The sequence below is a fragment of the Phyllostomus hastatus genome, unplaced genomic scaffold, assembly GCF_019186645.2.
Source record: "Phyllostomus hastatus isolate PE091 unplaced genomic scaffold, TTU_PhHast_1.1 phas_contig_196, whole genome shotgun sequence".
NCBI classification, from domain to species: domain Eukaryota; kingdom Metazoa; phylum Chordata; class Mammalia; order Chiroptera; family Phyllostomidae; genus Phyllostomus; species Phyllostomus hastatus.
In genome coordinates this window covers 41,435,765-41,450,747 of record NW_025333709.1, presented here as the reverse complement: position 1 = coordinate 41,450,747, position 14,983 = coordinate 41,435,765, and the positions used below count along the sequence as shown (strand labels likewise).

The 14,983-nt window shown below is 36.7% G+C and overlaps 1 protein-coding gene across 1 annotated transcript in view; it reads right to left on the bottom strand.

Annotated features, from left to right (window-relative positions):
* The window catches only part of STAP1 (signal transducing adaptor family member 1), a 39,087-nt gene extending 26,628 nt beyond the window's left edge, over nucleotides 1-12,459 (bottom strand). The window contains exons 1-2 of the mRNA XM_045834151.1: nucleotides 12,266-12,459; nucleotides 1,932-2,003 (exon numbers count right to left, since the gene is read on the bottom strand). Of these exons, the coding sequence (XP_045690107.1) occupies nucleotides 1,932-2,003; nucleotides 12,266-12,385 (192 nt within the window). The 5' untranslated portion in view covers nucleotides 12,386-12,459. The remainder of the gene's footprint in view (nucleotides 1-1,931; nucleotides 2,004-12,265) is intronic.
* Nucleotides 12,460-14,983: the final 2,524 nt, after the last annotated feature.

Sequence of the window (14,983 nt, the reverse complement as noted above, 5' to 3'; positions counted from 1 at the left end):
TTTGCCTGGGAATCTCCAGGCCCAGGACAAGTAGCAGCCAGATTGTTTTTCAGCTCAGACAGGGTGGCCCTGGGGAAAACACAAATGAGGACTGACCTTGGTGTGCTTCACCCAGGAATCCCCAGGACCAGTAGATAGCTACAGACCACATCAGAGCACCAATGCCACCACACAGCTGATCCCCCGTGGAGGGCAGAGGTTGGTGGTCAGTGGTCACAACCAGTCTTTGCAGCTGGCTGGCCTGGGTAAATCCTACCCATGATCTGCCAACAGCAACCAAAGCTCAACTGCAAGAAAAGGGTATATCCAGTCCACACAAAGGGCGGACCTCAACTACCCAGCTTGGAGATAGGAGAGGCTGTGCCACTGGACCCCACAGGACACCTACTACATTAGACTACACTACTAAGACAATGGAGTCAAAGCGGCTCTACCTAATACATAGAAACAAACACAGGGAGGCTGCCAAAATAAGGAAACAAAGAAATGTGGTCCAAATGAAAGAACAGCTCAAAACACCAGAAAAAGAGCTAAACAAAACAGAGATAAGCAATCTATCAGATGCAGACTTCAAAATACTGGTTATAGGGACACTCAAGGAATGTAGTGAGCAGCATAAAAAAGATCCAGTCAGAAACAAAGGATACGCTAATTGAAATAAAGAACAATTTACAGGGAAACAACAGTTGAGTGCTGAGAATGAAATCAATGATTTGGAACATAAGGAAGCAAAAAACAATCAGAACAAGAAGAAAGAAAGAAGAATCCAAAAAAGTGAAGACTGTATTAACAGCCTCTGGGACAACTTCAAGAGGTCCAACATTCACATCATAGGGGTGCCAGAAGGAGAGGAGAAAGAGCAAAAAACAGCAAATCTATTTGAAAAAATAATGAAAGAAAGCTTCCCTAATTTGGTGAAGGATATAGACTTGCTAGTCCAGGAAGCACCAAAGTCCCAAACAAGCTGGATGCAAAGACACCTACTCTAAGACACATCATAATTAAAATGTGAAAGGTTAAAGATAAAGAGGGAATCTTACAAGCAGCAAGAGAAAAGAAGTTAGTTACCAAAAGGGAGTTCCCATAAGACTATCAACTGATTTCTCAAGAGAAAATTGCAGGCTAGAAGGGATTGGCAAGAAATATTCAAAGTCATGGGAAGCAGGGACCTACAGCCAAGATTTCTCTCCCCAGCAAAGCTGTCATTTAGAATCAAAGGGCAAATAAAGTGCTTCCCAGACAAGAAAAAATTAATGGAGTTCATCATCACCAAACCATTATTATGTGAAATGTTAAAAGGCCTTATTTAAGAAAAAGAAGGTCAAAGCTATGAACAGTAAAATGGCAAAAAATACATATCTACCAACAATTGAATCAAAAATTAAACTAAGCAAACAAGAAGAACAGAGGCAGAATTATGGATACAGAAATTGTTTTGATGGTTGCTAAATGGGAGGGAGGTGTGGAGGAATGGGTGAAGTGGTGAAGGAGTTAAGAAGTACCAACAGGTAGTTACAGAATAGCCATGGGGATGTAAAGTACAGTATAAGAAATGGAGTAGTCAGAGAACTTTTACTCATTACTCATGGACATGCACAATTGCGGGGGGATTGCCTGAGGGAGTGGGGCTGCTGGGTGGAGGGCAGCAAAGGAGGGAAAGCCAGGACTACTGTAAAAGTATAAACAATAATATTGAATTTACAAAAATAAAATAAAATATGAGATAATACCTTCTTCTGAGTTGCACAGAAATTTTTATTACTATGGGTCCTATAATTGATACCATCACAGATATAAATATTCATATTTGAATTGGATCTACTAGAACATTTTAACTCTTACAACACAGAAAATCCCAAAATAATAATAAACTATATGACAAGTATATATTAGGAAAAAATTGAGTTAGGTAAACATGTTTAACTACTTACTATTGTACTTTTTTTGTCGTTATAAAAGAAAAGTGTGGTTCCTCTCAACTCTGTCCAATAATGTTTATATTCCTGTGGAAAAGAAACCATAAGCATCAGTGTAATAGTTATCTTGTTGATATTTTACTTTGTGACTTTCTTAATTGCTATGAGACATAAGATTCTTCTTTATCTTGAGATAAATCACCTAATTTTTATGGCTTAATTTTACATTTGAAACTTAAGTCCTTCAAAAATTTATTTTAGTGTAAGTTGTGAGGTAAAAATGCAATTTGACCTGTGTTGAAATAGGTCATTTACCAAAGCTCTCCTCATTGGTTTAGGACATTTGATTTTTATGCAGTTGCAATGGAAGAGGGATCATTTAAGGGACCAGGAGAGGACAGGACAAGCATTTAATGTCTGCTTTGAGGACAGGGGAAAGGACTGAATAAATTAATACATGTAAAGCACATAGCATAATAAATTACTCATAGTTCGGGCTCAATAAATAGTACATGTTTATATAGATCAAGGAAATGCAAATGATCAATAATAATAAAAATAACAACACCATCAGAGCTGAACTTTGAAGTCCAATTTCATTCATGTGGTAAACATTTCATTAATATAGTCACATTGTTACAGGTTCTATAGATATATAACTTTTTACATTTAAAAATGTAAATAAACTAGTCAGACTTTCATTTCACTCAAGTGAGAATTTATTTAAACAAAGGTAACTTACAGTCTATGAAGATTGTTTGTATTATAAAAGAACAGCAAGGGGATTTAAAGATCTTTCCACATCTAAGGACTAATCTTCATACCCAGCTCTTTCCAAAAGTATGTTTAAAAATTTTCTAGTCAGTTTCATGGATGTGTTGATCATTCCTTCCTTTAGGGTTTAATAAACTGATTTTTTTGTAACATATTAGGTTAGCTGAATTTATATTGAGGATTAAGGTAAAAAAATCACATGAAGAAAATTTTTTCATTTGCTTATAAATGTGAAGACACTTTTATGTATTATGGTATTTTGTGTCTCTTTAATATTGACACATAATTTATCCCTATTTTGACCAGCAAAATGTTTGTCACCTCTTCAGAATTTATATACTTATTTTCTCAGATAATGGGAACTCTATAACCCATTGTTTTTATTTGCCTTGGCTCCCAGGAAGCTCAGGATTGAATTCATTCTGAATTACAACAACCATCTTTCTCATATTCTTAGTAGAACTATTTTCTCTCTTTGTCTTCATAGCTGATACGGTGCTATGTTAGTCAGCTTTTGTTGTATAACAAGCTACCCTAAAACTTGGTGGACTAAAACAGTGAATGTTTTCTACTTTTTATCATTCTGTGACTAGCTGATGATTCTTTAAATGGTGATGCTTGATTGTGACTGCATGGTCTAGGATGGCCACCCTTACTTGCCTGGGGTCTTAGCTGAGAATACAGAATGAATAACGCAGAGTGGTACAATCAGAATAGATTTGATCTTTGTCCTCTAGTTCCTGACATAGAGATGCTAAACCCCAAGTGGCAGGATGTTTTTGTTACTCATAATGAGCCCCTTTACATCATACCCGAGTTTATATCAGTAAGGTTACTTAAGATGAAACCCATGGAGAGCTTCGGGATCGGTCTAGTCCCTAAAAGAACACATGATGAGAGGGTTGGAACCTTCAGCCCTGCTCACTGATGTCTAAAGAGTGGCGGGTGAATGGGTCTGGAGATTAAGCTTTCTCAAAACTCTTGAACAATGACATTTGATGAGCTTCTTAATTAGTGAACACATGCACATGCCACAGCTCCACAGAGATAGAGTATTCACTTGTGCTTGGGACTTTTCTAGACTTTGCTTTATACAAGGTCTGTCCAGAAAAAGTCCAGTATTGTTAATATAACAAGAATGCTTTGCATGGCATTGGTGTAAAATGGCAGCCAAGGAGAATGGACTGAAATGCACATGCTTGAACAATGATGACTTCATTGTACTAGTCAGCAGGGTGGTAGATGCTGCTGAGTGAGCATGTATACTGTGTGGCTATTGCATTCAAAATGACTGATCAAGTAGAGAAATGAATATGCATCAGATTTTTCATTAAGTTTGAACATTCCTCAGTGGAAACTATTCGGATGATTCAGAAGGCCACACCTATGGGCAAATGATGATTGGCAGCTTCATCATGACATTGTCCTTGCTTATGCATCATGGCTCATGCATCACGCCTCATGCAGAGTTTTTTGATGGAACATCAAATCACCTAGGTGACCCAGCCCCTCTATAGTCCAGATTTGGCACCATGAAACTTCTGGCTTTTCCCAAAACTAGAATCACCTTTGAAAGAGAAGAGATTTCAGACCGTCGATAAGATTCAGGAAAATAGGACAGGGCAGCTGATGGCAATTAGGAGACTTGTGTGAGGTCCCAAGGTTCCTACTTTGAACAGGACTGAGGTGTCATTGCCCTATGTCCAATGTTTCTTGTATATTATATCTTTTTCATTAAATATCTCTATTTCTCATATTACATGGCTGGATACCTTCTGGACAGGCCTCTTGTACCACTTGATCTGACTTTTAATTTGTATCCCTTACCAGTAAATGTAAGGAAAGTGTATTCTTGAGTTTTGTGAACCATTCTAACAAATGATCAGATCTTAGGAGGAAGTCATGGGGAACCCCTGATTTATAGCCAGTTAGAAGTGTGAGAGGCCAGGGACATGCTACTGGTAACTGAAGTTGGTGCAGGACAGTCTTGTGGGACTGAGCCCTTAATTAAGCTGTAGATTCTGCACTAAATCTGAATAAGTAATTAGTTTTGAAATTGAACATCTAGAGAATCAGAAAATGGCTGATGGCATTGGGAGACACCCCACTGAGACAACTGGAGTCTCCCTCCACGCAGTTTCATTCTCCAGCTAGCCTAGATTTGTTCACATGCTGGCAGAAGGATCCCCAGGAGCAAGAGAGAGCAAAGCCCAATGGGTGAATACTTTCTAATCCTCTGCATTTGTCATGTTTACCAAAGCATGACCCAGGCCACATTCAAGTGGTAGAAAACAAAATCCAACCTCTTCATGGAAGGAGCAGAAAAGTCCTATTTCAAAAGGGTGTGCGTATATTGAGACTTGAACAAATTGGTAGAATTACTGTAGCAATCCACCTTAAGAGCAAAGTTGGAACTTGGAGCAAGGTTTCTTTGTCCAAGCTGTGTGATCTTTCCACCCCATCCTATCTCCTCATTGAGAGCTGGCTCTCAGGTAATTGTAATGAACATGCTGATGCCTCCTCACCACAAACAAGTTATCATAGGAAAGAACAATTCCAAAGGGCATAAGTTTAAAGGAGCAGCCAATATATGGTCTGCAAAGAAACAGTTATAAAACCAGGCAAAGAGATTTTTCTTCTTGTCTGAAATCCAGATACCCAATATGTACCTGACACATCTCAGAGTCAAGCAGTTTCATAAAGTAAAAAAAAAACTTAATTTCAGCTCCATCAGAAGTCTTCTCTTCTCTTCTCTTCTCTTCTCTTCTCTTCTCTTTTTTTTTTTTCATGTAGGATGCAGTGCTATTAGCGATACAATTGTCTTTTACCTGGTCTTTCTGCCACCTCCTGTGGCCTCCAACCTGTCCTCCACAGAGCTGCCAGAGTAGGACTGCATAATAGGTGAGTTTTTTTGGTGTGGGGGACAGTATGCTCAACTTAGTCCCATCCTGTCTTCTCTCAGCTCAGCCTACCAGGAAAGAGTGGGTGTTCAGTTGTATTCTCTGCCCTGTAGCAAATGGCCTCCAAGAGGGGCAGGCTTATGCCTCTTAAACTGAGTTAGTGACTCAAGGTAGCTCAGGACTACCTAAATGTAAGATAAGGTGTTAGCATAGTTTTGGACTTAAAGCTAAGCCTCACATAGATTTTCTTAACAATAATAGTGGCTAATTGGTCTTCATTTATATGATTCCTGTATCTTAATATTTAATGACATATGTTGGCCACTAAAAAAAATGCATTGCTATATTGGTGTAGCCATTATAGAAAACAGTATGAAGTTTTCTCAAAACATTAAAAATGGATCTTCCATCCATTGATTTCACTTCTGAGAATTTATCTGAAGAAACCCAAAACCCTAATTTGAAACAATACATATACCCCTACATTTCCTGCAGCATTATTTACAACAGCCAAGATATAGAAGCAACCCAAATGTCCATCAGTAGATGAGTAGATAAAAAAGCTGTGGTACATACATACTATGGAATATTACTTAGCCATGAAATCTTACCTTTTGCAAAAGAATGGAGGGACCTAGAGGGTATTATGCTCAGTGAAATGAGTCAGTCAGAGAAAGACAAATACCATATAATTTCACTTATATGTGGAATTTAAATAACAAAATAAATAAACGAACAAAACTGAAACAGACACATAGACACAGAGAGAAATCTGATGGCTGCCAGAGGAGAGGGAGTTTGGGGGGACTGGGTGAAAGAGGTGAAGGGATTAAGAAGTACAAATTGGTAGTTACAAAATAGTCATGGGGATGTAAGTGTAGCATAGGGAATACATACAGTCAATAATATTGCAATAACTTTGATGCCATTTGGGTGCTGGAAAAATTTAGGGGAATACTATATTTAGGGGGATACTCTGTAAAGTATATGATTATCTAACCACTAAGCTATACTCCTGAAACTGATACAAAATAAAATTGAATTAAAAAAATAGCAGTGCCTCCTTATTCACATTATTATTTTCTAGTTTCCATTATCGATATCATACTTTTACCACATGGCAATTTGTATGTGTGCATGACAGACAATGTGGCATGTAAAAATCTAAAATAGAGCTCTTTCACCCTGGCTGGTGTGGCTCAGTGTATTGAGTGTATTTGGCCTGTGAGCCAAAGGGTTGCTGGTTTGATGCACAGTCAGGGCACATGCCTGGGTTGCAGGCCAGGCCCCCAGTGGAGGGGCATGCAAGAAGCAACCACACATTGATGTTTCTCTCCCTCTCTTTCTCTCTCCCTTCCCTTCTCTCTAAAAAATAAGTAAATAAAATCTTTATAAAAAATAAAATAAAATAGAGCTCTTTCAGTGCGATTGTGTATTAGGAAAGGAATTTTTGTAAGTAAAAGAAATGAAACCCATTGTGATTTCTGTATAAAACCAGCCTTTCGTATTGTCTTAAATAAAGGGATAGAAAACTGCATTGAGAAATATGACTTTAGAAGTTTGCTAATATACATTGTCTCTAAGATCAAGCAGATCTTCTATAAAAAAAATCGTGCGAGTGTCCAGTCACTGTTGAAAAATTCTCTTGAACTTTCTCAGATTTGGCTTAAGTTACATAATAAAGTAATTCAAATTGATCTTGAGAGCTTTTTTAAAAAAATCACATTTCCCTTTTTAAGACCTTCACATCCTACTGTAATTGTAAGCCTCTCAGTGCAAGGGTTAAGTCAAGATGATGGTGTATTTTGTAGCAAGGATGGGGGTAAGGGAGAGCAGAGAAGGGATCAGAATATCGGCATATTGATTAGAGAACTTAATGACAGGTTGTGTAGTTGTTCTGACATATAGCATCTAAGATCAAGTTCAAATTCAAGATTCTTTGAGTCTTGGAGGAACAGAAAGCCAGAGAAAACCCTGACGTCAAAGTCTGCCAGTATGGTCATCTTCTTAATTACCTTTATTGGTATTAACCTCCCACCTGACAGAAAAATTAAAGTCACTAATAGCTAGTCAAGGTTTATTGATTTTCTTCTGTACATACATGCAGATATCCATCTGTGCTCCTAAGAAAAACTACAGAGGTGTTTAGTCATGACAGAATGCTATGAATTGGGTAGAGTTGGCCAGAGAAAAATGGGAGTTTTACTGGTAAGTGAAATTATAGATTCATAGAAAGAATTAAGGAAGATTTATTAAATGGAGGAAGAAGCAAGAACAAAGGCACTGAGTTGAGAGTAAAGGCAGTCTGGAGGAAAAATAAGATTATAAATAACAATAGGTACTGTGAACTCCAACCGCAACCACAAACCTAAGAACAGATCAAACTCACATTTCATATGCAGAGACCCGTGGGTCAAGTCTTGATTTAGTTTCTGATAAGCTCTAATGAACACCAGTATAATCTGAGTCATGTATAAATATAACTCTCAATGATCAACATCTAGGTATGTATTTATATCTACAGAGGTATGTAAATATTTTAAAAACTAATTTTGAAGGACACATTTTTGAATGAAATACATTTACCACAAAGTTTCTTATTTTTTACCAATCATTTGTGTTGAGTTGCTGAAGTAAGAAAAGGGACTGAAATGGGACTTTTGAATTTATTGCTAGCTTCATAATCATTATGTGACCTTGTATTTAGTTTAAGGTTACTATCTCATTTTTATTTAATTAAACAAATGTTTGAAAGTACTGAGCTTATTGTTGAGTGCAACGTGATAAAGAATTTATTGATTAAACATCCCCAACCTTGCGAATCCACAAATGGAATTAGAACTTTAGTTTGAGAGGCGGCATGATCATAAGTGATTTGCAACAAAAGCCTCATTTGAGGCTTCTTAAATGGATGAGGAACCTTGACCATAACATCTATGAGCCACAACTCACTCATCTGGGAAGGGGATAAAATAGTTTCTATCCAGAAGAGCTATCATAGTGATCAGAGTGACAGTACATTAAGAGCCCAGCATGACATGCGTCATATGTCAACACCTTACGAAAATACACACATTATTATATAGCCTATTTGATCATCACAGCAAACCATTCAGTTTTACAAAAGAGGAAACAGATTAAAATATTTAAAGAAATTGCCCAAGTTCCATAATTGGGCTGGTACTTATATCTTCTGTTTCCCGACGGGTCTTTCTCATTGATGTAACTAGTAAAAATGGGTACAATGCAGAATCCTCTTAAGTTCCTCTCTGTCCCAGGTCCCCGTAAAAAGCTCCCATTCTCTTTCTTCTGAGGAAGCAAAGTGCCTTTGCTTAAGGAAGGATGTTGTACTGTGGTCTCCAAAGTGGGCCACATAAATCCCAGGGGTGTGCAAGATAACCCCATGGGGGAAGAAATTTTTACCAAATCTAATTACACTTTACTTATTTAACTTTTCTTAATTGTTTTTTCATATCTCTAGTAACTTGCTTGGAATATTAGTAAAGAAGTATAATATATAATTTTTAAATAAATTAATAGTCTTATAGATCTGTGCTCAAAAACATTGCAAGGCATAGATTATTTTTAAAAATTAGAGATTACGGCATAGAGGACTAGGTGTGAGAACACACCTGAGATTGCCCTGAAATTTTTCTGAATAAGTTGGTAGCAATTAGAGCACTAGTCAGAGAAATGTTATTTTGATACGATTCTGATAACCACATTCTTATGTTCAGGTTAATAAGAAGACATATTGCACACATTTTAGCACATTGAAGAAACTGTGAGATGCTGCCCAAACTCTCTCTTATTTTGAAACAGTTCCAGAAAATGAGCATTTTCCCCATTTATAAGAACTGTGTTGGCATTAGTATCTCATTGTGGCATTTAGTAGCTTTTATTATCAAATAAATGTTCCTGATTAATCCAGAATTCTAGTGCTGTGGTTTAAGTAAATCCTCCCATATTATTTCTTCCATGGAGATTATATACTTTTAATGGGTTCTTAACCTGGGATCCACTAACCTTCTGGAATTGCATTTTAAACAATGTATATTGACATATTTTACCAAGGTCAAAGTCCCTTAAATTCCTAAATGTACCCTTTCACAAAAACAGCTAAAACACACCTCTTAATATCTAATTTCCCTATATACCAAGTTGCTTCTCAGTTTTACAATCAGTAGCTTAAATATTCTGAATTCTTTCATGTAGAGACTGCACGTAACATTCTGTAGAGCCTGCCAGGTCTCTGGCTGATGAGCTCCAAAGATGACCTTCTAAACACCCTTGGCTTCCTTTCAAGGTTCCCTGACACTTTGAGGCCTCTTACATAGAAATTCCACCATTTTCTTTAACTTTTTCTCATAGCTTTCATTTTTAAGCACTCTATCATCATAGCTCTTCTTTGAACAATATTACGTGTGGACTCAAAACTGATTTTAGTATGTTAATAAGAATATGATACACATACTAAGTGAAATATGCCAGGCAGTGGAAGACAAATACCATATGATCTCACCTATAAGTGGAACCTAATCAACAAAACAAACAAAGGAGAAAAAAGAACCAGAGACTTGGAAATAAAGAACAAACTGACGGTGACCAGATGGGAGGAGAGAGGGGGATAAAAACGGGGGAAAGTAGGGGGGCATGTAAAAATGACCCATTGACAAGGACAATGAGGAGGGGATTGTCGTTGGGAGTGGTGGAGAGCAGTGGGGAGGGGGATGGGATGAACAACAATAAAAGAAAGAACATGATAAATAATAAAATGGGAAGAGAATGCATCTAACCTTTGGTGTGAGCCAGGTGTTTTATTTCTGTTATCTCTCTAATCCCTGAAACCCACCATATTTGTAGACATTATTGTGGTCCTCTTGCTCTATTCTCCCTGACATACAGGTAAAAGGTACTTTGTTGCAAAGTTGAGTGGAAATACAAGTTAATTTCATCAGAAATACTTATGCCTATACTTTATTCTTTCCATTTCAAAGCGTACTTTCTAAGAAAAGTTAGAGTAGTAATTGGGTAAGGGAGACGTCACTCCTGACTAAACCTAGCCTCTTAAAGGTAAGGTTCTTTGTGTTTTATTCATATTCTCCAGAACTGAGAGTGATGTTTGGTGCATAAAAGGTGCTCAATGGACACTGCATGAATGAGTAAATGGACTGAGCAGTGAAAGACAAATACCATGGTAGTGTATCTCTACCATGGTACCTTGGGAGGCAAGTTGCAGTCTCTCCATTATATAACTGAGGAAATTGAGTCTCAAGGAGATTGATTAGCTTGTATATGATCATGTAGCAAAACCATCAGGTAAAGTCATGTTTTACTAAAATCTTTGTTTTTTTCTCCTAACCATATCAATAGAATGCCTTCTTTAAACATAAAAAAAGAATTAATCTGATATCAGAAACACTTATAAATACTCTGAGAAACAATCAACGAATTACAAAGTTTAAATCACAAATCAGAAATTCCCTTTTCCCAACTCCTCTTTTCTGGCAAAGTGTAACAAACAAAGTGGCTAACCTATGGTGACAAAACTGAATTCCCTTTTGAAGCATATAGGATCAAGCAAAAAATATTCCAACGTAACTGACAAATATAAAAATACACATTTAGCACCCATAACAGAGTAAAAATGACCATGTCTTTACTCTCAAATAGTAAATGGCCTGATTATTAATGCAGGAAATATGTGCTATTATAGATATTTTCACATATATAATTTTCTCCAAGTAATGATAAATCCACAAGAAAAATATTTTTTATTATTATTAGGCATTCTTATGGCATTTCTCAAAACATTTAAATTTTTTGTAGTTTCAGTTAATATTAAAGCTCCATAAAATTTGAGCTGCCAGTGAATTTTCTTTAGTAACAGGCACTTTGTGTTTATTTCTCTCATTAATTTCAATTATCTACAAATATGATTCTAAAAGCACTGATGTTAACTATTAGTTTTCATTCTTACATTTTCAAAACATAGGATGCTTTGTGAATTTTCTTGTAGAGTGTATTTATGTTACGTCAAGTACACACCACCCACAAAGAACCCTAAATATAATTTTTTTTCCTTTAGAAATTTTTCAATTACACTATTATCTTTTAAACTCAGAATCTTAAACAGTGGTGTTAGAACATATTATTATACATAATGTTAAACATTATTACTTTTGTCATTTTCACAACTTTTTTCAATAGTTTAACACTTTAAAAAACAATTTGATCATTATTTACAACCTTCACACAACTAAAAATAAGAACAGAAGGTTCAGTTTCAATCACAATGTTTTATTTTAATGATACAAGTCATCATGAAAGCACAGTAGTAAATTGCAGAGAAAATACAGGAAACATTTCATCTATTAAGCCAAAATCTTCTGCAATGTGTAAATGAATTGCTTAGAAATTTAGTTTATTGACTTTTTAAATCTTAGCAATGCAATATTAAAACATATTATTATTCAGTATAATACACATATACACATATGTTTAAGCCATACCTTGTATTTAAATTATGCAAAGTTGGAATACTATTTCTGAGCTCCAGGAAGGAGGTTTAATCCCAACAGAAACAAGGAGGCCCTTGCCACATCACAACACCATGAAATAAATGTTATATTAATACAGAAGCTTCTAGTTCAACACTATCATCTGTGGACTTACCTGGTGTTCTGACCGCTTGACTAATAAGAAACCTTCAAAGTATAGGGGTAGAGCAGTAATCTTTAACCTTTCTTGGAAGATCCTGCGAGGGGCTGGTTTCGGGGGCTTCTTAGCCATCATACTCTCTTTTTGGCGTGAGGTTTGTTTTCAACTGTATCCAGTCTCAAACAAAATGAGATCTCCCTTGTGTGAGGGGAAAAGGCAACTGTTCAAAGAGGAAGTCCCAACTCAACTTTAAACCACCAACAGGACACGCATGCACACACACACACACACACACACACACACACACACACACACACTTTCTTTCCTTTACTTTTTATGAGGTAAGAGAAAACAGGCATAGACCAACTTTGAGAAAGCAATCCCTAGTTAACTACATGTACTTAGAATTACAGTAACAAAATAAACTGAAGATGAATACCACCAGAAGAGAAAAGGAACTGATTTAGAGATAATGGGCTTTAGAAGAGACATCCAGATCATGTTTATTTTCTTTTTATTTCAATTGCTGTCCATTGTCATCCTCAGAAGGCATGACTTGAATTAACTCCACTTCATTAAAAATTAATTCATAGAATAATTTTATTATGGCTATTCTGTTGTTTTTCAGGACCACCAAGCTCTGTTTAAATTTTTAGAAAAATGATGCTCTTTATCCCATGTCCATTTTGATGGTCCACTAAGCATAACACAGTTATGGGAACATGGGATTTCCCACTTTTTTTGTCAGTATTTTGAATTCTAGTGTTACCAGTGGATGTTTGACAAAATATGTTTGGCAGAGAAAGCTATGAATTTTCAAGCTTTTTTTTTTTATGCTTTCTGAGCTATGGATCACTGACGCTCTGACACACAGATGGGGTCCCTACAGTTAGTTATCTGGTAAGATTTACAGAGCTACACTGGGGCCAAAATGCAATGAACAGTTCCAGGTGGGAAATGGTCCTTCAGAGAATGGATTTAGGTCAACACTGCAAAAAGAATAATGGGAGAAGGGAACATTGGGAGGACTTCTGGTTCACTTTGCAGGGGTCCTAAGAAGTTACACCATTTCTTATTTCACACTATTTCAGAAAAACTCATGATTTTGTAGCCTGAGTCTGAGCATTCTCTGCAATTAAACCAGCCTATTCTCAGAAATCAAAACAAGCCAGCAACCTTCAGTCTGATCCTCCTTTTCTAGTGGAGAGACCACATGGTTTTCTGCACCACTAGGGGTTTCCATGGGCTCTGCAGTAGTAGATATGGGAAGCCAAATTGTCTACAAAGTAAGGTATACAATACAGTCCAATAGTTAGTAAACTAGAGAAAAGTGTTCAGGTGTACTCTCTTTTTTTAAAAGATTTTATTTTATTTATTTTTAGAGAGAGGAAAGAAAGGGAGAGAAACATCAATGTGTGGCTGCCTTTTGAGCATCCCCCATCGGGAACCAGGCCTGCAACCCAGGCATATGCCCTGACTGGGAATGGAGCCAGTGATCCTTTGTTTCACAGGCCAGCACTCAGTCCACTGAACCACATCAGTCAGATGTCTTACCTTTATATTAAATTGAGACCTGCTTCCTATGTCTCAAATTTTCACATTATAAACTTTAAGTCCGACTTAACTTTTTTGAGATAAAAATCACATTATGTTTTAGTTTCAATGTAATAAAAAAATGAGTTAAATGACAAAAGGAAAACTCCCGATTTGAGTAAGTGATGAAATCCACCTCTTGGCAGCTGGAAGCCGGTGTAGCACAGGGAGGAAGTGAAAGGAGGACTGAGAACTGAGAAATGAGAAGAAGCAGGGAGGGAGGGAAGATGTTAGGAATCATCAGTGGTTGGAAAGTGGTTAGACCTGAAAATTTGCAATATTGTTGTACCACTGTGACATTACACTGGCAATCCTCTTATGGATATCTCAAGTTTAGGTGTTGAATAATGAATTTGTAGGTTATGAAATGTCATTTTTTAAAGAAGTGTTTGGGCGTAGGGAGAAAAGCCAATTTTGCCACTAACTTGCTCTGAAACCTTGAACAAACCACTTAACTTCTTTAGGATCACAGCTTCCTCACCTGTGAAATGAGGGGATGGACTAAATGACTTCTTGTCTAGAGTAACAATGGGCTTCTAAGTAGTCTAAACTCTTTTTCTTCTCTGATTTATTTAAAAAGCGGTCTTGTCAAGTCATTCCCCTGATTAAAACACTTTAAAGGATTCTCATTGATTTTGAGCTTCATTTTTTCATTCAATAATCAATATTTCTTTGAAATATTTTATTTATTTATTTTTAGAGAGAAGGGAAGGAAAGAAGAAATAGAGGGAGAGAAACTTTGATGCAAGACAAAAACATAGATTGGTTGCCCCATCCAGGGAACGAACCTGCAGCCCAGCCATGTGTGCTGACTGGGAATCCAACTGGTGACTTTTCACTTTGCGGGATGATGCGCAACAAACTGAGCCACCCTGGCCAGACCAGCACTAAATGTTGTTTGAGCATCAGCAATGTATTCAAGCATGGCACACAGGTCTTTTATAATAAGACCCTTTTAAATGAAAACTTCACAAAAAATACTGTCTTCTCTAGTAATTTTGGTTACTCCTATTTTGTCTTTTGAGACAAAACTAAAGGTGAGAAATCACTGCTATAGAAGTGATATTAGTAACTCTGTCAGAGTGATTTAATTTGCTAACCTTATAATTTTCAGTACTAAGAGTTGTTACTAGAATGATA